Source organism: Agelaius tricolor, unplaced genomic scaffold (genome assembly GCF_023055355.1).
Source record: "Agelaius tricolor isolate 1412-34295 unplaced genomic scaffold, bAgeTri1.0.p SCAF_5, whole genome shotgun sequence".
In the NCBI taxonomy this organism is placed as follows: Eukaryota; Metazoa; Chordata; class Aves; order Passeriformes; family Icteridae; genus Agelaius; species Agelaius tricolor.
In genome coordinates, this window is record NW_027269265.1 from 47,304,320 (window position 1) to 47,326,932 (window position 22,613).

The following is a 22,613-nucleotide window of genomic DNA, read 5'->3' on the forward strand; positions in this document are numbered from 1 at the left end:
TGGCTCTTGGTGTGGCCTGCTTCCCACCCAACTCTCACCCCAGGAGCAAAAGTAAATGAAAAGTAAAAGAAAAAGTCAGGCTTCATATTCTGGATGGATATTTATTTGCTTAACAGGTTTTCTTTTTTTTTTTTTTTTTTTTTTTAATTTTTTTTCTTTTTTGGTACAAAGCATCCAGGAAAGCTTTTACTTCTCTTTTTAAAAAATAAAAACTAAGTTTTTTTTAAAAAAAGACACATGAAAAGGAAAAAAAAAGTCAATTATTTGCAATTTCTCTGTTTTTATTCTGCCTTCCCACCCCACCCACTTCCCTTTCCCCCTCCCTAATTTGGACTGATTTTCATTCTTTTCCATATATATTTAATAAAATAAATAAAGGATTTTCTTTGTCGTGTATTGCAGTGCCATTTTTTTAAACAAAGGCTTCATGGCTCAACATTGCAAGGTAATAACAAACAAAAGGATTATACATTAAAATCCTCCCCCTCTCAAGACTCCCCTAGCCCTCCCCTCCAAACCACGAAATAGAATACAATTCAAGTAGTCTTTTTTTTTTTTATGTTTTAAATGTATGGATATATAAGACAAAGCAAGTACAGAACTGGTTAACAGAGTGTCCCCATTTTATTAGCAAGTGAGAGTATATTAGGGAGATGTAATTGATTCCCCCCCCTTTTACGGTTTCTAGACAGATAATATATATTATTTTAAACCCAACCTATTTTACAGCCCTCTGCCCACCTCTCAAACCCATCTGCTGACCGAGTCCCGAGGCAGAGCCTGGCCTTTCCCCATCCCGTGCAGCAGCCCCAGCCCTGCAGCCACCCCGGCACAGGGGCTGCCCTTCCTCCTGCACACCCTGGAGGGCAGCGAGGGGAGGAGGGCAGGGATGCCAGGGTCCGGCCGGAAGGACACAAAGGGCAAGAGAAGGAAAAGGAGACGGCAGGGCGTGGAACTGCTCCTTCTGGAGGGGCTCGGTGTGAGGGCTGCCTGCCTGCCTGCTCGCTGGACCATCACTGGCACTGCAGCAAGGACAGGGGAGAGCAAGATTCCCTTCAGCTCAGGAAGCCAAGCTCCAGGGGCTCCAGGGGGTCTCCATGGCCAGGGGGTCCGTGCAGAAGCAGGGCCTTGAGTTCTAACTGGCAACACCTTCACCATTCAAAATAGTTTGTCTCCAGAACAGTTCCCTTTTAGTCTAAGTTGCGGTGGTTGTGTTGTTTTTGTTTCTTTTAAACAAAAAAAAGGGATGCGTGTTGATGTATTCTGTGTGTGCGTGCATCTGTGTACATGAGTAACAGCCAACTAGCTCATATGGTCATGACCAAGCTATATTTCAGAAGAGAAAAGAAACACATTTATCACACTTTTCCTAAAACGAAAAGCTAAAATTTCAAGTTCAGTATTCGCTATCTTGTCCTTCCCTCCCCACCCTCCCTTGCTATTTCTGGGTTTTTTCCCTTCCAACTTACTTTAGCACCATAACACATTTTAAACATTACAATCCCTCTTCAGATACTACACAAAATGTCCCATAAAAATAGTGCTTTTTTGCCAAAAAAGTTATATAATATATTATATATATAAATCAACTAAATCCGTGGCAAATGTGCAATGCAGACGCCTCCTCCATTTAAAGTGAGCATCAGCTCACTTTTTTTCTTTTTTTCTTCTTTCCCCTTTCCTTTTCCTTCTCTCTTTCTTGCTTTCTCTCTCCTCTTCCTCTCTTTCTCCCGACATCGGTGATTTCAAAAAAGGTGCAAGTCGATTTGGAATCTTGTAATGAAGCACACACACAAAAACGCAGATGGGGGCTCCTCAGAACTTCTTCTCAGGTACGTTTTTCTTTTAAAGGTGCAAAAGAAAGTTATAAAAATAAGAAAAAACAAAAGAAAAAAAAAAAAAACAAAAAAAGAAGAAAAAAAGTGGGGTGGGAATGAGGCAAAAAATCTTTATCCCTCAATGTTTCTCCCCGTTCTATTGTTTTTTTCACTTTATTGTCAAGAAAGACACGGAATGGACGCTTCGAGAGAAAAAAAAGATTAAAAAAAAAGGATTTAACTTCATATCCTTTTTTCCTCTTGCTCTTTCTTTTGTCTTCTGGCGTTGGCACCGGGGATGTCACGCAGCACCCAGCAGCAAAAAAGTTCAAGTGCCAAACTGTCCCTTCGCAAGTACAGGTTTGGAAATACCGGGGGCGTGGGGAAACGAAACAGGTGTGGGAAACGAAAGAGCCCTCCCCCCCACCCCAAAGGGAAGATGCCGTGGGAGCGGTGCCGCTCGCCACCGCCGCCGCCATCCCCTCCTTGCCGTGACAGTTGTTTGGTTGGGGCCGGAGCGGCGTGAGGGTGCCCCGCCATCCCGCTCCTCGGCTCAGCGGCCCTGGGGACGGAGGGGCTCGGGGGTCGGGAATCGCCAGTCCTCCCGCCCTCCCCCAGGAGATCAAAAATTGAGACGGCTGGTCAGGGTTCATTTCTGGGGGCCAGCCGTTTCCGGGGAGGCTCGTGCCGCGGGGGGCCTCTGGCTGGGCAGGGAGATGAGGGGACGGTGCAGCGCCTTGGCTTCCTCGGCCGCTTGCAGCCCCTCCGCCTGCCACCGGTACCGGCGAGCCCGCAGGATGTTGGGCGCGTCCCGCTGCCGCCGCTGGGAGCTCTTCTTCTGCCACACGTCGTACTTGGAGTACTTGCCGTGCGAGGGCTTCTGGAAGCTCTCCTGCAAGGAGAGGGACAGCAATATTAGCCTCCACTCAAGCCTGCCCGCTCTCCAGATGGGGATTCCCTTCTTGGACCTCCATCCCTCCCATGGAAATATTGCCTCATCCCTGGAAACCGTCACAGAAAGGTTGGACAGGGCTCTGAGCAACCTGATCCAGTAGATGCTTATTGCAGGGCGGTTGCACTAGATGACCTTTAAAGGTCACTTTCAATCCAAACCATGCTATGACTCTGTCACCCAGCCCACCTCTGGTTCCCCACCTTACTAAGAGCTGACTTTTGGCAGGCTGTTTGGCACGACTTGCCAATGGTGGCTGTCTCTCAAAAGCTCTGCAGAAACACAAGACCTTGCAGCTGGAGTTTGTTCTCTCCACCCACGGCCTTCCTGTCTTTTCTCTCTCTGTTTATTTCAGAGGAGGGCCACCATCCCTGCACAGCCTCCTCACCTTGCTGAGCGCTGGCAGGCCCGCCAGGGAGGTGGCAGAGAGGTCACGCTCCGACTTGACGGATTTGGCGCAGTACGTTTCCAGCAGAGCCAGGTCGCAGCTCCGAAAGCAGCACTCCTCCACGATGCCCCGGTTGATCCGCCGGTTATTTCGTCCCACTGGCCTACCTGCAACAGCAGAGACCCTGGCATTAGCCACCAACCTGGGCTGGACCCCCTGTCCAATTCCTTGTAGGCATCCCTCCACCACCAGCCATCAGAGACTCCACATCCTTCAGACACAGCAGTGCTTCTCCCAGACCAGCTGACACGCACGCGCAAACCAGCCAAGTGTCACGTTAAGATTTCCCAGACAAATGCTACTGATGCCAACACGTGCCTCCAGCAGCAGTTTAAAGGCACTTTAAATGATGGGGGTTTATCTCCCTCCTCTATCTCTGGCACAGATGGCCTTCTCAGGCCCAGCTGAGGGGAGGAAGCTCAAGCCCAGCCTGACCGCCAGCGCCGTGCCGATTACTGCGACCGTCTCCGATGTTGATCCTGGCAAGCGAATTTTATTAGAAAGAAGCAGCACAGCGTTGTGGCTGCCAACCTCCCTCCGCCGGATCAACACTCAGGCAGGTGAAGCGAAGCAAGGCAGCTAAATTTTACCAGATGGGACAGCTCTGAGACAGCTGCAGAAAGAATACAGGCTCCCACACCCGCCAAGAATAGCTGTTAAACTTAATCTTTTAATAAGGGTTCCTCTCCCATTTCTGCCTGCAGAAGGATGCAAAAACCCATGCCTGGTGCAGCAATGACCAAGTGCATTTCATATCACTGCTTAATGATGGCCAAACTGCTCCAGAGGAAAAGCTTACATCAGTTTTGCCATGTTTCCTCCCCCTCTCAAAATAAAAGAGATGGGCAAAGTTGAATTTCTGATGCAAAGAAAATTTGCTTGGGAACTGGGGCTTCCAGAATATAAACCAGCCCTAAACAAAAGGATTTTCTCCATGCTTTTGCACGTAGCAGGTTATGCTCTTGTGCTGTTGTGGGGTTTGCAGCTAGGCTGCTGCACACTGCTGTGAGCACCTCCTCCCAGGACAAGGTGCTCCGAGTAAAGGAAACAGAGGCCAGCAACAGTGGGGTTTGCAAACAGGATCTGGTACCACATCCCAGCCAGGAGATTTCTGGCAGAGGGAAAACTGAGAGTGAGTGGTGTATAGCACAATGCCTAGCACTGCTCACTGCGGCATGCTGAGCCCTCACCTCCCAGCTGCCTGCAGGAGCACACAGCACTGCCCACACCAGCCCTGTTCATGACCCATGATCCACACTTCTGCACTCCTGATGAAGCAGGCACTCAAGTCTTAGGCCTTGGTGAAGACCTAAGTCGAGCTTACATGGAGCTGACCACTTTCCCTGAAGGGTATCCCACTCTGGATGCCCACCCAAAGTTCCTCGGGACAAAGGCTGTAAAGCACAGTTCTCTATGCATACAGTGCAGGCCAACATGTGAGAAGCAGTCCCAGATGTGCAATACAGCTGTGCATGTGGGATGCAGTTCTGCATGTGGGTGCATTTAATGCAGCCCCACATGTGCAATGCAGGCATGCATATTCAACACGGTTCTCCATGCACAATGGAGCCCCCTGTGCACAATGCTGGCATGCAAAACACCATGAAAATGCCTTGCTGCTGCCTCTGTAATAGCCTGGCAGCAGGGCACCTGCTCTCTGTTAAAATCAGTCGTGTTCCCATAGGCCAGGAGCCCTCTGGTCCATGCTGCTGTATTTCCAGCATGCTCAGAGGTTGCACAAACAAACACAGCATCAGTGTGCTGGTTGATGGGGCAGCTGACCCATACCATGAGACCTGCCTCTGGGAGTCACTTCAAATGCTTCCGTGTCCACATTCGTCCCCCTTGTGCCACCACCTTCCTTTTCTTTTTCTCTAGAAGAACTTCAGGCATGACCTTTAACCAGCCCCACAGGGAGATGAGAAGGCTGGTTCTCCCTTGGCAAAGGTTCATTGAAGAGATCACTGTTAGGAGTTTAATTTTCTCTCTTGTGGTCAATAAACACTGGATTTGGCCCTTCCCTGAAAGGTAGGGCAGATGTGTTGGGTGCCCACGGCTCAAGTGGTGTCAGAGCAGGCAGCCTGGGTGGTGATGGCCAAAGGAGACAGGGACAGGAGCCAGCTTAGGGCCAGCTGCAAGTATTCTTCTCTGTGCATGCAATGCCCAGTGAGATCCGTGGGAGAGGTGCACTCCAGCAACACCCCGCACTGCACATGGCCCCTGCTCAGGTCCTCTCAATCCCAGTGCCCAACTCAATCCATGGCAGGCTGCTGAAGCATTAAGCTGCTCCACAAAGGCATCCTGATATGGGCAGAAGGAGAGTTCAGAAGGGAAAGAGAAAAAATTAAAGTCACCCCCTCTCGCTAGCACATTCCCTAAGGGCTACATTCACACTCCCGCTGAACAGAAGGCTGCACAAGTGATGACACACATGGTTTGAGGAGAAGTTGAGGTTTTCAAAAAGGTTACATATCTCCTCTCAAAAACAGAAGTTTCCCACTTGCAGTTATGTGTTTGTTTGGAAAGAAGAGGGGAGGAGAAAAACAATGAGGACAGCGGGACTACATCCACTGCTGTGCCTTCAAGGGCGATTTCTGGTGTTGGTACACACAGGAAGATCACGTCAGCGAGTGTTTGCAAATGCCAGGTGTGCCACCACCAGGGTGAGCTCCCAGCAGGGACCACCACACTGACACAGCTTCTTCCTCCCTGACTGCTGCCCCTGCCTGCCTCTCAGGTACACGCGTGGCCCCCAGCCCCAGTGTGCTGCTCTTTCTCTCCTGCACAAAGCTGCTGCAAGCCGTTCCCCTTGCCGGCACCACTGCCAGCTCCACCGTGACTCTCCGATGGGGCACGTTTCCATTACATAATTGTCCGTACGGACCTTGCCAAATGCCACTACAATCCTCCAGGGCAGAGTTACTTTAGGGAAAAAAAATAAGCAAACATAACAAACAGGAATTTAGTCTCAGAAAGTACCTGGAGAGAACAGGACATTGCTGGCTAACAGCAATATTGCTGCTGACCTGGATTGGGAAGAGCGTTTGTTCTGTAACACAATTTACACAGGGACTAAAGGTTGAATTTCCTGGCTTTTGCCCATGGGTGGCATCTCTCTGTACTGCCACTGCCAAACCCAGGGAAGGTTTTGCCACTCCATCCCTTGCCCACAGGGGAGAACTGCGTGGGCAGCAGGCTGCGGCATCGCCGGGGCACGCGAGCCACTTCCCATCACAGCAACGACCTCCTCCTCCTCCTGAGGAAACTCGCTTCCTCTCGGCCTTCAATGAATGGTCAGGCTCCCTTTCTCCCAAAACTGTGCTTCACCAAAACCTTCTACAGCGCTGCTGCTGAGGGGACAAGCCCTGAGATGCAAAGTCCTGTGATGCAAAGCCTGGTAGTGTGAAGCCCTCCAGCTGCCTGGGGTTATTCCTGCCTAGGTACAGGCTCTCCTGACAGGGCATCCCAGAAGTGGCACAAAGCCAAACCCGTTCCTGGGAAAACCCAGAGGCCACGTACCTGCAGCTCAGCTATGCCACTGTGCCAGAGGAGGCACAGTGCCCACGGCCATGGGGGACAGGAGGGTCCCTTCCCTAGCATGAGCACCCCACTGCTCCTGGCTCCCCACCCTCACCAAACAGATGCTGTGGGGAGGGGTGCACGGTGCTGGTGCCACCCTGGCTGGGTCCCCTCTCCTCCGGTCAATCAGGCGGTCAGCCGAGTGGAAGGGGACTTTGGGTGTAAACAGTCCCCGTGCCCCTGTCGCAGGAATGTTGGGAGCAACAAGGGGGCCTTTGTGCAGCACCAGGCCCCATCCCAGTGCCCCCGGCCTGGCCCTCCCCCACCCCGGCACCGCACTTTCCCCCCTGCTTTTTCCTAGTATTATTCGGAGGAGCGGCGGGTGCGCAAGAATGTGCCCCGTCAGCACAAGCGGCTGCAAAGAGCTAAATTCTTATCAGCTGTTGGAAAGGAGGAAACAGGAGCTGTTGTTTACAGAGAAGTCGGCCGCCTCTCCCCCTGCAGCCCCTTCTCCCTCCCTGCCAGAGCTGCATGACAGCAATTTCAGGGCTGAGGCTTCCTCTCGGCCTGCCCCGCTTTTCACTCCAGGCTGGACTCAGCATCCCTCCGTGGGCTGTGCTGCTGTCCCTGGGTGGCTGCTGGGGAGCAGGGGTACCAACCCTGCCACAGTGCCATGGCACAAAGCCACCACCTTGACAGCAGCTGCGGCCAAGCCAAAAGACTTAAAAGTCACTGAGAGGAAGCATCACCAGTGCAGAGCAAAGCGTGCTCAGATTCAGCTCTAGCTTGCCCATGCATGCCTGGGGTAGATACAGAGCTGGCATCACCATTTCCACCATGTCCCAAGGCTAGGTAACCTCGGTGCTGCCAGCCCTGCCCCTGTTAGTGCAGCTCTTCTGCAGCCCCAGCTCTTGGAGGCAGCTTCAGCATTCTCAGCCCCAAGCACCTGCCAGCCGTGGTGCCTCCCAGGACACCATCTGTGCCTGCATCCCCCTTGCACTGATGCAAGATCACTGAATCTCACAGCCAGATTCCCTAGCAAAGTGCTCTCTTGCAAGAATGCAGAGCATCACAAGTTCTTAAATAATTGCTTCAGAAAAAAAAGCAATAATGGATTTTCATACAATTTTTGGTTTTTTTCAGTATTACCAGCCTGTCCAGCTGGCCCTCAGGTATGCACAGGACGAGGCTCCCCAAGTCATTTATTTCCTATGTGAACAGCTGCTTTAGCACAGGCTGCTCATCAGGTCACACATCCCAAGCTGTGAGGTGCTCAAAGCAAACCCAGGCTCAGTTTTAAGATGAACATGGTCAGAAATAATTGCTTAGAGAGGGAAAAATTATGTGAAATGGGGGTGTCTAAAACCTTCATCAAGTAGAGGCATTGCCCAAATGTCTTCAGCCTTGCATGGCACAGGCTGGTCAGATCCTGAAAGGGTTAAAATATTGGACTATGTTTCACCCCCAGTACCTGGGCTCACCAGAAATATTCAAAAAGGTAAAGACGGGAGGGGACAAAAAGAAATAAAGTAAGAACCCCCTTGCAAGCACCCGACTGGCCACTTGGCACCAAGAGACTTGTCTGCCTTCAAAAGTGTTTTTATTTTGGCCTGGGCAGCTGGGTTATTTGAGGTGAAAGGAGGTCAGTTTGACCTTAAAACAAAAGCCCCATTCCCTTTCATCCCCAGAGAGAGGGAGGAGGGAAGAGAAAGCAGGGAGGGAGACAGATGCTCCCCTACATATAGAGGGAGAGGAAGAGCTGTGAGAGCAGGAGAGGCACTTGCCTCCTTGCCATGCCGGTAAGAGAAGGGGAGATGAAGAGAGGAAGGGCAGCTGCCATGCAAACCCTCACTGCTTGGCTCCATCACAGCAAGGAAGTGCACCCAGAGCACCCCAAAAGCACCACCTGCCTGCAGCACCCAGGAAGCCATGAGAAGATCCTGCTGCTCAACCAGGATGGGGCAGGGGAATTGCCCCCAGAGAGCTGCAAAGCTACCTGTATCCTGACCATCTGCTCAAAACTGAAGCTGAAGCCCTTCCCAACCTGAATACTGCTTTGGCTGGGTGTGGGATCCTTGCACCTCTCTCTACCCAACATCAGCAGGCAGCAGGAGACAGGTCTAGTAAAGCATCCAGGTTGGGAAGGGACATCCAGGTTAGAAAAGGACATCCAAAGTCGTTCCTAACTTTGTAGCACCCCATTGCTCCCTGCACAATCAGACTGGAACAAGAGGGAGGCTGGTGCTCAAATCTACTCTTCCAAAAAAACACCCTGTTTACTTGAAAGTGACTTTTTAATTCATTTTCCCAAGGCAGAGACAAGACTGCCAAAAACACCATATGCAGCTGTTATCTCCATTCTCTTCCCCTCCATTTGGCTTTCCATCTTTCCTGTAGACAGTCACCCTGTGGCTCAGTCCTCAGCGGGGAGCAAGACAGTGTCTTCCCACTCCCAAGCAGGGCAGGGCACCGAAACACCAAAACAAGGTTATTACACTCGAGGCACCTCTGCCCATAGATTACTGAGCATCCATTGTCACTGGTTTACTTCTCATCCTCCCTGTTTACCAGGTAATCCATTGCACTGCCAATGGTCCAAAGACCCAAAGCATCCTGGTGGAAAGCCCACTGCAATCAGCTGGTCTGAAGCCATCTGCATGCTGCACACAGCAGCAGTGCTGCATTTTTTTTGCATTAGCTGCCCTGCAAAGGGGTAAGACACCACTCTTCAGCAGCAACTTCACCAGTGGTAGCTGGGGAGTCACAAAGCTTTGTCACAAAGTTTTGGGACCAGCCAAGAAGGTGCTGCTATACCCAGGCAAAGCCTGCTTGGGAGGAGAGAGTGCTCAGCTTCCTGCCTGCTGTCAAGATGCAACGCTTAGGCAGCAAAGCTTCAAAATAAACCAGGGCCCAAACTCAGCAGAGCGCTGGCTGCCAACACCCTCGTTATTGTAATGATTTTCCCTTTTTCCCTGGTGAACCAGTCACATATGGTTCCCCAGAGACATTCAACTATCCTGAGCATTATAGGTGGGACCCAGCTTCCCCATGGTACCAGACAGTCCCCAAAACCAATGCCAAGTGGATGCCTGTCACCCCGACCGTGTCCATTCTCTTGCTCCTCTCCTGGCCTGCTGCCATATACAAGGAAATCCCGAAAAGCATCAGGCTGGGGAACCCCTCCTTTCCCTCCCGGCCCGGCTCTGCTGAGCCAAGGTGTGGGCTGGGGGCAGCCTGCTGTAGTGCCCAGCACTTACTGAAGTAGAAGCCCCTGTCCCCGCAGACGAACTGCAGCGTGTCCACCAGCTCCCCGCCGCACAGGGTCTCCGCCGTGCCGTAGGCGGCCGCCGAGTCCAGCGCGTAGGCCAGGAAGGCCAGGAGCAGCAGCAGCATCCGCCTGGCTGCGCACATCCTCGGCACCTGGGGACAGAGGCACAGCGTTAGCACCGCGGGACAGACCCCCCCTGCCACCTCCCCTGCCCGCAGCACACCGAGGGGATGCCCAGCCATGCCGGGATGCTGCTGCTGCTGCTGCTGCTGCTGCTGCTGCTGCTGCTGCTGCAGGGAAGGAGCGGCAGCGCTGTGACAGCCGCTGGCTGGGGTGAGGCCAGCTCCCTGTGCTCGGCCGCCGGGCAGCAGCGCCGGCCAGACAAGGTTTGCATTGAGGCGGGTTTTCCATTGGAAAATCCCACTTCAGCCTACCTCTGAAAGGCTTTTATTTCCCCTGCTCTTTCAACGGCGTGATTTTTTTTTTTTTAATTTTTCCCCCTTTTTAAAAGGGAATTTATTCAAATTATTATTAGTAGGTGTTGTTTTTTCCTCTTCTGATGACAGGTTTTCATGCCCTGTCTGAAAACATGTCCGTGTAAAGTGAAATCAAGTGAAGCTTCAACCTGTCCTAGAGCTGCTTTTGAGGAAAGCTGGGAAGAAGAGCTTTTGTCCCAGGCATGTGAGCGAGATGAGGCTCAAGCAATCAAGAGGCTGATTGCACAAGCTGTGTTTGCTGATGAGTCGGTACTGAGAAGACATCCCTCAGGAATAGTGTGGTCCCATGGGAAACACACCTGAGGCATCACTAGGGAGGGTAAAGGCAGTGTCAGACAGTGCACAGCACTAAAAAGGAAACTCCCTGGATATTTGCTAACTAGCCCAAAGACTCAGCTCCTGCAAACAGCTTTACCTCCGTGTCAGCCTCTGCAGGTGTAAAGCAAGGGTGCTATCGCCCCACTGGATGGGGCAAAACCCATGAATGGCTCAAGGCATTATAGTCCCTCAGTGATGAGCCTCACAGTACGCATGCAGCCAAAGAACACTGAGTTTTGACCAGACAGGTAAGCTCAAAATGAAGAGATGCACGTCAAAATAGCAGACGGTGGGTGGCAACCCTAATCTCAAGCAGAGCATCCTCTCTCCTTGCTAATATTCAACCAAGACACTAGGTCTCACATCCAGCTTTCATCACCATAGCATCTGAGCAGCTCGAGAATAATATCAGTTAATGAATATTACCTCACCCCCCCGGGATGCTCGGAGATGGAGCCGAAGCCCAGGATAGATTAAATGACTCGCCCAAGGTCACAGGGGAAGTCTGCAGCGCAGCCAGGAAATTAGCCCAGGTCCCCCGAGGCCCCACTACGGTCCTGCCAGCAATAAAGACACCCTTGCTCCCGAATTTTTAGTAGCACGTAGCTCAAATTGTCACTGCTAGAAATGCATCATGCTTACAAGTCATGAGCTCTGCTGAGCAGCGGGAGGACAGGGATCAGCAGCAGGAAAAGCCAAAGCAGAGGTTTCAAGGTCTGGGTGGGCTGTGGGGGACGTTCCTCCTGCTTGAGTTTTGATGGCCATAGTATTGCTCAGCCTGTGCTGACAGAGATCAGCAAGACTGGCACAAGCCCTCCAAAGCTCTGGACAAGAGAGGCAGCAGCCCTGGGAACAAACTGGTCTCAAATCAGCAAGTGATGGGACCAGGACCAGCTTTTCCAGTAGCAATGGTCCCTTCAGCACACTGCAGGGACTTTGTTCTGTATTACAGTAGGAGCAGACGGATGGCACCAGGCTCTGACACCATGCTGCCAAGCTGCAGTGTTTTACCACCAGCACCTTTTCACCTCATTTATTTTTTTATCAAGTGGCCCACAGTTGTTTATTGGGCCTTTCCAACATGAACACAACATCACTTTCACTGCTGAAGTCATGCCCCTGGTGCTGCAGTGTCAGGAGCCAGATCTCCAGCTGACAACAGACCAACCACGCTGTTCCTGTCCCTTTTTCAGCCCTTTTTTTTATGTGCAGATCCCAATTGCTGGTGTCTCCAGGCCTCAGGTAGTGCCAGTCATTGCTGGGGTGACAGATTTGCCACCAGCCAGTGTTGCCATCAAAGGCACTCATATGGGATTTCAGGACAGCCACAAGTTCCCATATCCCCAGTTGGGCTCATGCTGGCTGTGGGCACTGTGGCTAATGAGCAGGCTGCATGCTGGCCTCCTCAAGCCAGAGCCAGACCCGACATGAAAGGGTTGATTGGTGGCACAGGTGACAAACGCCATTTTTCTTCCACATTCAGTGTAAAGAAAAGGGTGAGATGCTCTGAAGCAAGGGGAGACTGAGATTTTGTCAGCAGATGATATTTGATGCTGAGGAGACCTGATACCTTCTGTGGAAAAACACTTGTGCTCCTCAGAAAATACCTGCTCCTGCACAAGCTGCACTGCAAGCCCCTGGCAGCCTTCCCTGCCTCCACTGCAAGCTCCTTCCAGGTGCCCACAATACCCCATAACTCTGGCCAGGAAACGCCCCTGAAGCAGCAGGAACAGGGAGAGCCCCAGTGCTGTCATCCAGAGCACGGCTAACGTGGAAGTGTAATGTGGAAATCAACCAAGTCCACCTTTGCCCAGGCACCAGCCACCAGCCCTTCCCTCTGCTGTCACCTTGGCGTCTGCCTGCTCCTTCCAGTAGCTGTGTAATGAGAAACCAGGCAGCAAAGCAAAGAACATCTTTATTTACTACCCAGTGCTGCAGTTTCCCTCCACCTTGATGGAGCTGCAACCCAACTCAACCCTGCAAACCCTCCCCTCTCCCTTTGGCCCTACTGACTCTGCAAATAAAAAGCCCCCAGACTTCACACAAAGGCTACAGAGGCTCCCAGGGTGCCATCACTCGCTCAGCATCTCCCAGTAGCCTTTCAGCTGATCCTTCCCTCCCTCACAAGCAGGGATGAGCAGACCCATGCAGGATAGCTTGCACCCACCTCGCCATGGCTGCCAGAGCAGGTGCTGCTCACCCCAAAGGAGGGTGTCATGGCACAGCTGGGTACCTGCAGCCCAGACCTGGCTGGTGCAAGCGCCATGCCAGCTGCACCAGTGGCAGGAACTGAATGGCTGCTCAGCATGATGAGTCTAAGCCCTGTGAATACCTCCAAGGCTTCATTCTCCACTGGAAACATGAGACAGCACAGCTTTCGGTTTCGGGTCCCAAGCATTAGGACAGGCATGGTCTCCTCAGCTGTTGAACAGGAGCAAATTCACACCACTGGTTGAAGAACCTTCCTATTTTATTAGAAAGCCTCTCTTACATGAAATGGAACAGGAATAAGGCAGCAGAAGGGAAGTGGGACACTTCCCTAAAGGACAAGGTCCTGTCTCTGCTAGAAGAGAGGCTACAGCCACCACTGTCCCATTCTTGCCAAAGCAGGTTCAACCATCCATGCTGACTGCTACTGCTCTTTGTATGCCCAGGTAGAGCTCAAAGGCTTTGGGATGAAGTGGGATGGCAGCATGAGACGTGCCGGATGCCCAACAACCTGAGCACCAAATTCCTCCCCAGGAGGGCTTGGAGCCCACAGTGTGCAAGAGGGCGATGCAAGAGGAATCTCTTGGTTGCACAGGTCACCTGGACCATCCTGGGAATCACACCTGAAGCTCCTCTGAGTAACTCACATCTGAAGTAGCATGATCAGAGCAGAACAAGCTCAGACAAGGTATCAGCACACACTGCTGGCCTCTCCCTCCCTGGAGAGGGTCTGCTTTGCTCTCCATCCCTCATGTCCCTCTCATCCCCAGCACCACACACAAAGCCAGTTTGACACTGCAACCAGTTCAGCTGCAGGCTGCCATGTGCAGGATGTTCCTACCTTGGAACTCCTGTGTATTCCTGCCTTGTGGCACTGCACCCACAGCCAGGGACGCCCAAACACCTCTTGGCAGGCTCCCACCAGCAGAGAGGGTTCTGTCTGAGTGGCTGTGATGTGCTGGGAGTGAGCCCGAGGGCAGGTCTGCAGTGGAGTCACCCTCCCACCCGAGACTGTTAAAGGATTTTGTCAGGATCTGCTGCTGAATCAGCTGGATCGACAGTTTCTGTCCAGCTGCTGGGGAGTTGGGGGCCAAGAGGCCACAATGTGCTAAAAGGCCCAGTTGCCAAGTCTCAGAGTACAGCTCAGGCATCCCTTGCATCCAGGCTTGTGCTGAGCAAACCAAACCATGATGCCTCTTGGGCAACAAATATCTCCCCAAAAACAGAGACAAAACCTCCTGTCTGACCTAATTCCTTCTTCAGTCTGGCCTTCATTGCAATTTAATATGAACAGAACAACGTAGGAGGGAATTGACAGATGGCCCAGTCTGTAAAATTTGGATTTGGACAGCGAAAAGAAAAAACAAAAATCTTGCTTCTTTGTGGAGCAGTGCAGCGTTTAAAAGGGAGCATAGCAAAAGAAAAGTCATCAGCCCAAACCCAGTGGCACATGTCAGAGGGGAAAACCCCAGTTTGCACATCCCAGCATCCCTCACACTCCACCCCTTCAAAAAAAAATAAAAAAATTAAAAGGGCAGACTGATGTTTTGCTAGTGTGATGACTGCCTGTGAGAGATGCTGAACATCTGCCTCTCTGCATTACTCCTCTCCCTGGCCAGCCCCAGGAGAGTGGGGAGCTGAGCCGGTTCTGAGCATGGCAACCCCAAAGGAGCAGGATGTGGGCATGTGCCAACCTCTCAAGGGCCAAGAGAACGCCACCCCTGCTCACGGGGCAGCCCAACCTGGCACAGGGCGCTGGGCCATGACGCCCCAAGGTGCCAAGGAGCAAAGGCACAGTGGAAGCCAGTGTGAGAGGCAGGTGCCTTGGCAGCTGAAACCACCCAGGAGCCACATCTTGGGCAGAGGCACAGGGATGAGGTGCCTAGCAATACCTGAAGCCAGAGGAATCACCTCGTGCTGTGCCACAGAAGAGCCTCTCTCTTCATCTGAAACAGAAAGGAGACTTCCAACCACCCACAGCTTGGAAGAAGCAAGCTTCAAAACACAAAACTTTTGACCACTGAGTTGTCAGGCTAATAAAAACTACTCAGGAGGACCAGGGGTTTTGCCATTTAGCTCAGGCTTGAAAAAAATAAAATACCTTCTGATTCTTGGCACCTGGCTTGCATGACATTCATATGGCTGAGGCTGGCAATACTGCTGCTATTTTTAGCCCTCACTTTTTTGTCTTCACTGCTCATCCCCATCAGCAGCCCACCCCAGCCCACACCGGAGGGGGGTCACCTTTCTGCCTTCCACCCTGTGAGCCTGGAGAGGCACCTGCCTCCTCTGCCTGTGGGGCAGGGAAGTGCTGCCTGCACCCCATGCCTATACGTGCTGCAGGAGAGCTACTGTGCCTGTGGAAAAATCAAGCTGAAAAACGTGAATGGGGTATTCAGTACCATTTACTCACCCCACTGGGGAGTAAGAGTGTATTGCATAAATTTTGGTATGCAGCCCAGAAATATTTGATTTATTGTATTAAAAAAAAAAAAAAAAAAAGGAAATGCAATCTTGCTTAACTCTTCTAAATACAGCTGGCAGGACCCAGTGAAGGGATTTAAGTCTGTTTTAGTAGCCTCACTTAACTCCTTTCTTTATTGTTCCTCTCTCCTTTCTGCATTCCCTTCCAAAACCTGGAGTATATCAGGGAAAGTTAACAGCAAGTTAAGCTGTTAAATCAGGAACTGTGGTGACTGGAGTCTACTGGCAAATGATATTCCCACAACACGTTGAACTTGCTTTATGTCTTGGCAGAGCAACTTTAACCCCTTCAGAGCCGGGCTGCAGCGCCAAGGCAGACTTCCTCCCCTGGTGCCCCCCACCTCTCGTGACCCCTCTCACAAGCATGCCGAGGGAGGCCGATATCGCTTTCCCTGCTAAGACACTCATCAGCTTTTAAAAGCAAAGACAATCCAAAGAAGGATCGGAGAGGTCAGCCCCAGGACACGAGCTGGGAGAGGGTGGGCCACTTACAGTGCTCGTATGCACTGCTGGAAACGCACCAACTCCTCGGTCCCTCTAAAAATAAGACCTCACCTGCTGTGTTTGCTTTATTTAAAAAAAGAAAAGTGCAGAAATGCTTTTCTCTGGTGCTCCGTGAGACAAGCTGGGCTCATGCTGAAGCCTATAGGAATCGAGGGGAAGACACACACTGACAACTCTGGGTTGACTGGTCAGAGCAGCAGCCCTCCAGCCAGGCTGAAAAAAAGATCACCTGTCAGAAGGAGCGCTGGGACACACACGCAGACACATTTTGGCTCTCAAATTTCATGCAGCGGTGGGAGGGGACCTGCGGTGTCAAATCTTTTATCCCTTAATGAATTTTCACAGGAGCTGGGATAGCCCCTTTGAAAGGCTGAGTGAACTTGTGTGGGTGTCAACAACACGGAACAAGATTTACAGCTCTGACCCATTCACCCCCACCAAAATTGTCAAGTTGGGTCCAAAACAGCACAGTGGAAGTCAAATCAGAAGTGTCAGTCAGTTTTATACCTCCAGATGTCCTTAGCACAAAGTCATCCTTAACAAAACCCCACGACCCAGGCTCCTCAACTCCACTCTAAATCAAGGCAAGAGGAGGAATAAAAATCCCAACACATTGAACCCTGCAAAGTAAAAGGGAAAAAAAAAAAAAAAAAAGCCTCCCACATACACACACAATCTGACAATAAACAAACCCAAAGAAAAACATGCCTCAGTCTCCCAGGCACATCCCAGCATTTGAAAGAAAACTACAAATTTTGTATAGGAAGCCTGGGTTGAAAGCAGAGGCTCTCCCGAGGTGTCTTGTTTAAAACCACCCACACAAACCTTGTTTTTACACTTGATTGCTCCACACCACCCTAGCGAGACCTGGCGTATCAGCAACCCTGCTGAAGCACCCTTGGCAGGAGGGGAGGCAGCCACATCTGCTGGTACAGTTACGCTAAATCCGAGTTCCCTCATGTGCCCCAATTCCCTACTGCTCAACAGAGTGCTAAAACCTTTCCAAGTTGCGCTCTTAAAACAATTACTGTAGGGAAAAGCAACTGGGAAGGAAGAAGAAAAAAAAATATTTAAAAAATCACAGAAAGTCGAAGGCTGCACGCCAACCATTAACTCTCACTCCATTTTGGCTTCGCTTTCTTGTTTTTCCTCGCTGTATTTTTATCCCTCCCGAGACCAAACACACCGCAGTGTTTTGCAGAAGAGAGTTTAATCATCTCGCCGGTCTCCGGAGCCGGGGCCCCGCCGGTGCCCTCCCCGCGCGTCTCCCGCTGCCTCAGCCGCCCCGCGCGGAGGGAGCTCCGCGGGCAGCGGGGGCCGCGCAGCGCTCGCTGCGTGACCTCGCATAGCCCCGGCCCGGCCCCCGCACGGCCGCGCCGCCGCCCCCGCCGCTGCCTCCTCCCCACGCGGGACCGCGCCGGCACGGCCCGGCCGGCAGCATCGCGGCGGGCAGCATCGCGGCGGGCGGGCGGGAGGGACCCCGGGATACCCCGCGCACCCACCGCAGCGGGGCCGCCCCGCCGCCCGCGCCTGGCCCGGCGCTCGGGGTCCCTCTAGTGACACGCGTGGGGACGGCGCGGCTCTGCCCGGCGCGGCTCTGCCCGGCGCGGTCGGGATGGCTCAGCGGTGCCCGGGCGGCACGGCGCGGCGCGGAGCGGCTCTGCCCGGCACGGCGCGGGCCATCCCACCGTGCCCTGCCCGCGGAGGGCAGCGCGGAGCGGCGCTTACCTTGGCACTGCCGCTGCTGCTCTCAACTTCTTGCGGCGGCGGCGGCGGGCCGGGGAGGAAGGCGGGCTGCCGGCAGCGCTCATCCGTGTGTGCCCCGGCGCTTGACATGCTGCTCTCCTGCCCTGGCAGCGATCGCGGCTTTGGCTTGCCTTCCCCGCGCCCTGGCACGTTCTCCTCGCCTTGCCTTTTTGGTATGTCAAGTCCCTGCTGGATTTTGTCTGAAGGATGTTATTTTGTTACGATCAGGTATTCTGTTATTCTAGAGAAAGCGCTCGCTCGCTCGCTCGCTCTTTTCCTCTCCTTTTTCTTTTTCTTTTTTTTTTTTTTTTTCTGGGTTGTTTTTCGCCCTTTTTTTTTTTCTTCCCTTCTCTTTCTCTCCTGCTTTGGCTGCCCCTTGGGTGGCTCTCACTTTTGCGTTTACTGAGTGCGTCCCTTTGGTCGGTGCGAAGGGGCCGGCTGCCTCGCTGCCCGCTGCTACCGGCTGCTGCCCCACGAGCGAGGAGACAAGCAGGGCGCTCCAGCTTTTATACCTTTTATACCCCCCCAATGGGCATGCTCTCCCGGCGAGCACCAGCCCGGCCACGCAGCCAATAATGTTGCAGAGCGGTCTAACCCCCTCTCTTCCCTCCCTCCCTTCCTTTCTTCCCTCCTTCTCCCTCGTAACCCTCCGGAGTCCAGCTCGGGAGGGAAGAGGGGACAGAAAGTTTTTGCCGCACGGTTTCTTTGCGTGCCGCTACCCGGGATGGGAGCTTTACCCCTTCTGCCGGCCCCGGGTGTGAGGGGGGCTCCGCGCATCCGCGGCCGCCCCGCAGGTGAAGGGAAGAGCTGTGGATCCGCACCCCGAGCCCCTGTCCAAAATACCGGGGGGCACCCCTTGAGCGCCTCTTCGCTGCGAGGCGGCGAGCCCCGAGTCCGGGCGGGGTGGGAGAGGGGAGATGGCCCGGTCCGTCCTCTCTCGGGTGCCCCTCTGGGTGCACCCGGGCACAGGTGTCGGCGCCGGCCGCCGGAGGGCTCGGAGGAGCTGCCGGCAATGGCACGGGCATTGCCGCCCGGCCGCCGTGCCTGCCCCGCCGCGGGCAGCGAGCCCCCGCGGCCACCCCTGCGTGTGCGTGCGGACAGCATGGGCGCTGCCCCTCGCTCCCGCACCCTGCACCTCGCAGGGCACCCTCCCGCCGCGGTCCCCGCTGGCTGGGTCGCCTGTGCTTCCCGCCGGCTGCTGCAGGCGAGCAGTGCCGGCCCTGAGCCGAAGGGACTTTTCCCAGGCTGTGCCGAGCGTGTGCAGCAGCGCGGGCAGAAGGCGCTCCCGAGGCTCCGCGCCGCTGCACGGCGGGCACAGCGGGCTGCATCGGCTCCCGAAGAGCTGCCTTCCGAGGGGAAGGAACCCCAACCCCGCTGGCTTTCAAAGGCAGCCTCCGCTGCCCCGGAGGGTGTCCCTCTGCAGGGACACGCGTATCAGGCTGCGCCACAGGCGCGCACCCTCTTTGGAGCGGAGAGGAGCGGGGCTACCTGAGACCCGAGCGGCAGGTTGGCCCACCTCAGGTAGCGCTTGCCATAGCTAGTGCTGCGAAAGGGCAAGGATGCAGCAGTCCTCACCCCAGCATGAAATAAAAGCCCACCCCCCTTTATTTTTTTTTCAAGTTTGTACTTTATTTTTCCCTCCAAAGATCGGAGGTTTGCCTCATCTCTCAGCAGTGGGGATTGCCCTAAACGTGCCCAAGAAAACGTGAGCCGGATATTATCCTTTCTCACTAGGCTTTGGGCATCCCTTCCTTTGCTCCCGAGCATCCTTCTGCTTGCTGTGCTGTTCTCTGGGATGTGTCCCTGCGCATCCCACCCAGCAGTCCCGGTGTCAGGGCTCTAGGCTGCAACCGAAACATCGGCACATCTGGGAGGTGCTGAGGAAGCAGTTCCGTGCACATCAGACTCAACCACGGGCATCAATTCTCAGCTCCTACGCTGATATTTTAAAATGTAAAGGAGTGACCTGGCCGTCAACGAGACTGAGCATCTGCCGGCGTGTGCCAGGGCTCCAGATATCTCCTTACCTTGGGCTTTTGGAGCTTCTCCTAGATGCCCAGGACTTAGTAAATCCGAGTTGTGGGTCCTCGCAAACTGCTCAGCAGAGGTGGTCTTAACAAAGAGCAAGCCACCTTTTCCTCCCTGCAAAAGCAGAACCCATCAAAGGAAAGGACCCAACCTTGGCAGGGGGGTCAGCAGGGCTGTAAGCTACTGTTAATAGCTGAAGGAGCCCCGCTCCCTTCCCCCAGCTCACCACAAGGACCTCCTGAGAGTAGACAAAAGAAAGCTTGGAGGGTTAATCTCCCTGAGAAAAACAAGTGATTTTCCAGTAAACAACTGCAATAGCAAACAATGGGGGTGAAAAATAGCTATCATAAAAAAGTCGGTTTGGAGGAAGAGGCGACCAAGTAAGAGAGGTGTCCTTTGGCTGGGGGAAAAACACGGCAGCAGTTTGATGAAGATTCAGCAGTAGCAGCCACAGCAAAATAAACCCCACAAGTTGCCACTGGATCTACTTGTGTTTGTGCCTTTTGATCTTTTAATTGCTTCTTAGTTATCCTTCAGTGCAAATAAATAGTGCATTGTGTCAAGAAAGAGGAGGGGGGCGGGGAAGGGAAGAAAGAGACACAAAAGAAAGAGCTGTCTCCCAGAAGAGAAAAGGAACAGGTTCTTTCCCCCCACCTTTAAAGGAGTGAATATATCTGTACTGGGGGGGAGGAAGGGGACAGGATTAGAAATCAAAGCGAAATTGGAGAGAAGCACATTAAGCCTCGGGCATCCTTACAGTAGGAAGGAAAGAGTGAGGTGGTAGAACCCTCGGGGAGTTTATTCGGTGAGTTATGAGAGGATCCACGAGTGTAATATTGTTAAAGGTCAGCCGAAACCTAATTTAAACTAGGGATGTGTGACCTCCGCCCTTCATTTAATACAGTCATAAGGAACATTACACTGCAGATAGCTGGAACAATAGCTGCCTCCACCCCAAACTCCAGCCCTTGGCACTGCCTGCGAGGAGGGCCGGCAAGGGGGAGCAGGAGAAGGACCAATAAAGCCAAGGACGCGGCAAACCTGGAGGCAGGGAGGCAGAAAGAGAGGGATAGGAAGGCCTCTAGAGCACAGCACTGACCACCAAAGGTCTTGCAAAATCCCAGGAAGCATTTTGGTTTGAAGGTGGATGGGGCTGCAGCAAAGCATCACCTGAAAACGTTGAAAGTACAGTAAAAATAAACCACTGCCTCTTGCTTTTGTCTGACCTATGTGGTCATCGGTGCAGCTCAGGAGAGAAATTACAGTTGTGGGTTCCCATTAAATTTTCAAGGAGCGAGGACAGTGTTCACAAAGCAAAGTCAACCAAAGTGAGCTGAAACTAAGTGAAGCTGAAGACGGAGCTGAAATAAAAGCAATATCTGCAAGGTGCCCTGGAATGATGTCAGGGACTCAGAGGGGATGTCAGGGACTCAGAGGGGACAGCCCTGCTGCAGCAGCAGCTCGGCAGCAGCGCTGGGGCAGACTGCAAAGCCTCCTGGCGGCACTGCCCATCTGAGCTGATCAAAGCGTCTCCTGGGTGGCCACCAACACGTGGCGATGGGCCGGAAAGCTTTCCGGGGAAAGGGGGAAAAACCGGAAAGCTTGGGCCAGCCTGGACCTCGCAGACAGGGATGTGTGCTTCAGCAAAGGCAGAGGAATGTAAATAACTGCAGAAATGCAGTGGTCCAGGGCCAGGATGGATGTTAGAGATGCTGCTAGGGAGGTGAGCCAAGCAGATACCTTCAGGGAAGGGAGCATTTACATGACTTTTCCCTTCCTCTCCCACCTAGAATCCAAAGAGAGAAGAGGTCACCTAATCCCAGCCCAACCAAGACACCCTGTGACACTCGTCTGGTTTATGTCACAACTACAGCCCAAATGACCAGGTGGGCAGAGCTGGGATTTGCAGTACCTGGTTCAGGTGCTGTTCAAGGCCTGCAGCACCACAAACCCTGTTTGTGTTCTCACATGTCCCCCTAAATGCTCCTGTGTCAAGAGTGAGGACAGCCAGGAGAAGCCAGGCTGCCTTGCTGACATGGCCCACAGGTCTGGGGTGAGATGTCCAAGGTGAGCCAAAAGGAAGGTGAGGGTGGGCTGTGGGTCACTGAGGACTAGAACAAGTCATCCATAGTGAGAGTGGAGGGGCATTAGCCAGAGTTCTATATGCAGCTGTTTAATGGCTGAGGGGTAACTGTACTTGGCCCAGGGCATCTCTCAGTGGCTTTAAGAAAGTGATACCTTTTGCTTTGTGCAAGCCAGGAACCTGACAATAACACCGTGTCCTTGCATGCTGAGATATATTGATCCTGGGCCACACTAAACTGTTGGAACGGGAAAGATTCACTGGCAAAGGGGGATGTGATATATGGAAGGTCCCTGCAAAAAAATGGAAGTCTAAGAACTAAGAGTGAGAGAAATAATTCACCTGGGGCCTCTGGTCAACAAGGAACAAACAAAAGCAGAAGCTGGGCAGGTCTGTTTTAGGACTCCTGGCACCCCTGGGTAGCAAGAACATTTTGAGGCCACGCTCCCAGCCCAGAGGGTTTCTGCTGCAGGATTGTTTTATGGGCAGTAAAAAAGCCAGTTGCCCTTAGGCATCAGCAGGGCACCTTTTTGGCATGTTCAGAGAGAAAGAGGGACTCTTATATCAACTCCTACCCAGAACTGCCAATGTCTTGGAGCACTTACTGGACTAAGGTGCTCAGGAGAGGTGTTGGCATTTGCTTCCTGAGGACCTGGAGGTTGCTGAGCAAAGCAAAAATGAAGTTATTCCACTGTAAGTTATTGCGCCGTGCCAGAGGAATTTGTGACAGTGGTAAAAGGC

General features: G+C 53.0%; 1 protein-coding gene across 1 annotated transcript; it reads right to left on the bottom strand.

The window, feature by feature from the left end:
* Positions 1 to 385: 385 nt before the first annotated feature.
* On the bottom strand, positions 386 to 18,272 carry IGF2 (insulin like growth factor 2). Its single transcript, XM_071427747.1, has 4 exons — positions 17,744 to 18,272; positions 9,994 to 10,156; positions 3,158 to 3,324; positions 386 to 2,709 (listed from the first exon to the last, which is right to left on the bottom strand). The coding sequence occupies exons 1-4, from the start codon at positions 17,849 to 17,851 to the stop codon at positions 2,467 to 2,469; spliced, it is 681 nt and encodes a 226-aa protein (XP_071283848.1). The 5' UTR covers positions 17,852 to 18,272; the 3' UTR covers positions 386 to 2,466.
* Between the last annotated feature and the right edge of the window lie 4,341 nt (positions 18,273 to 22,613).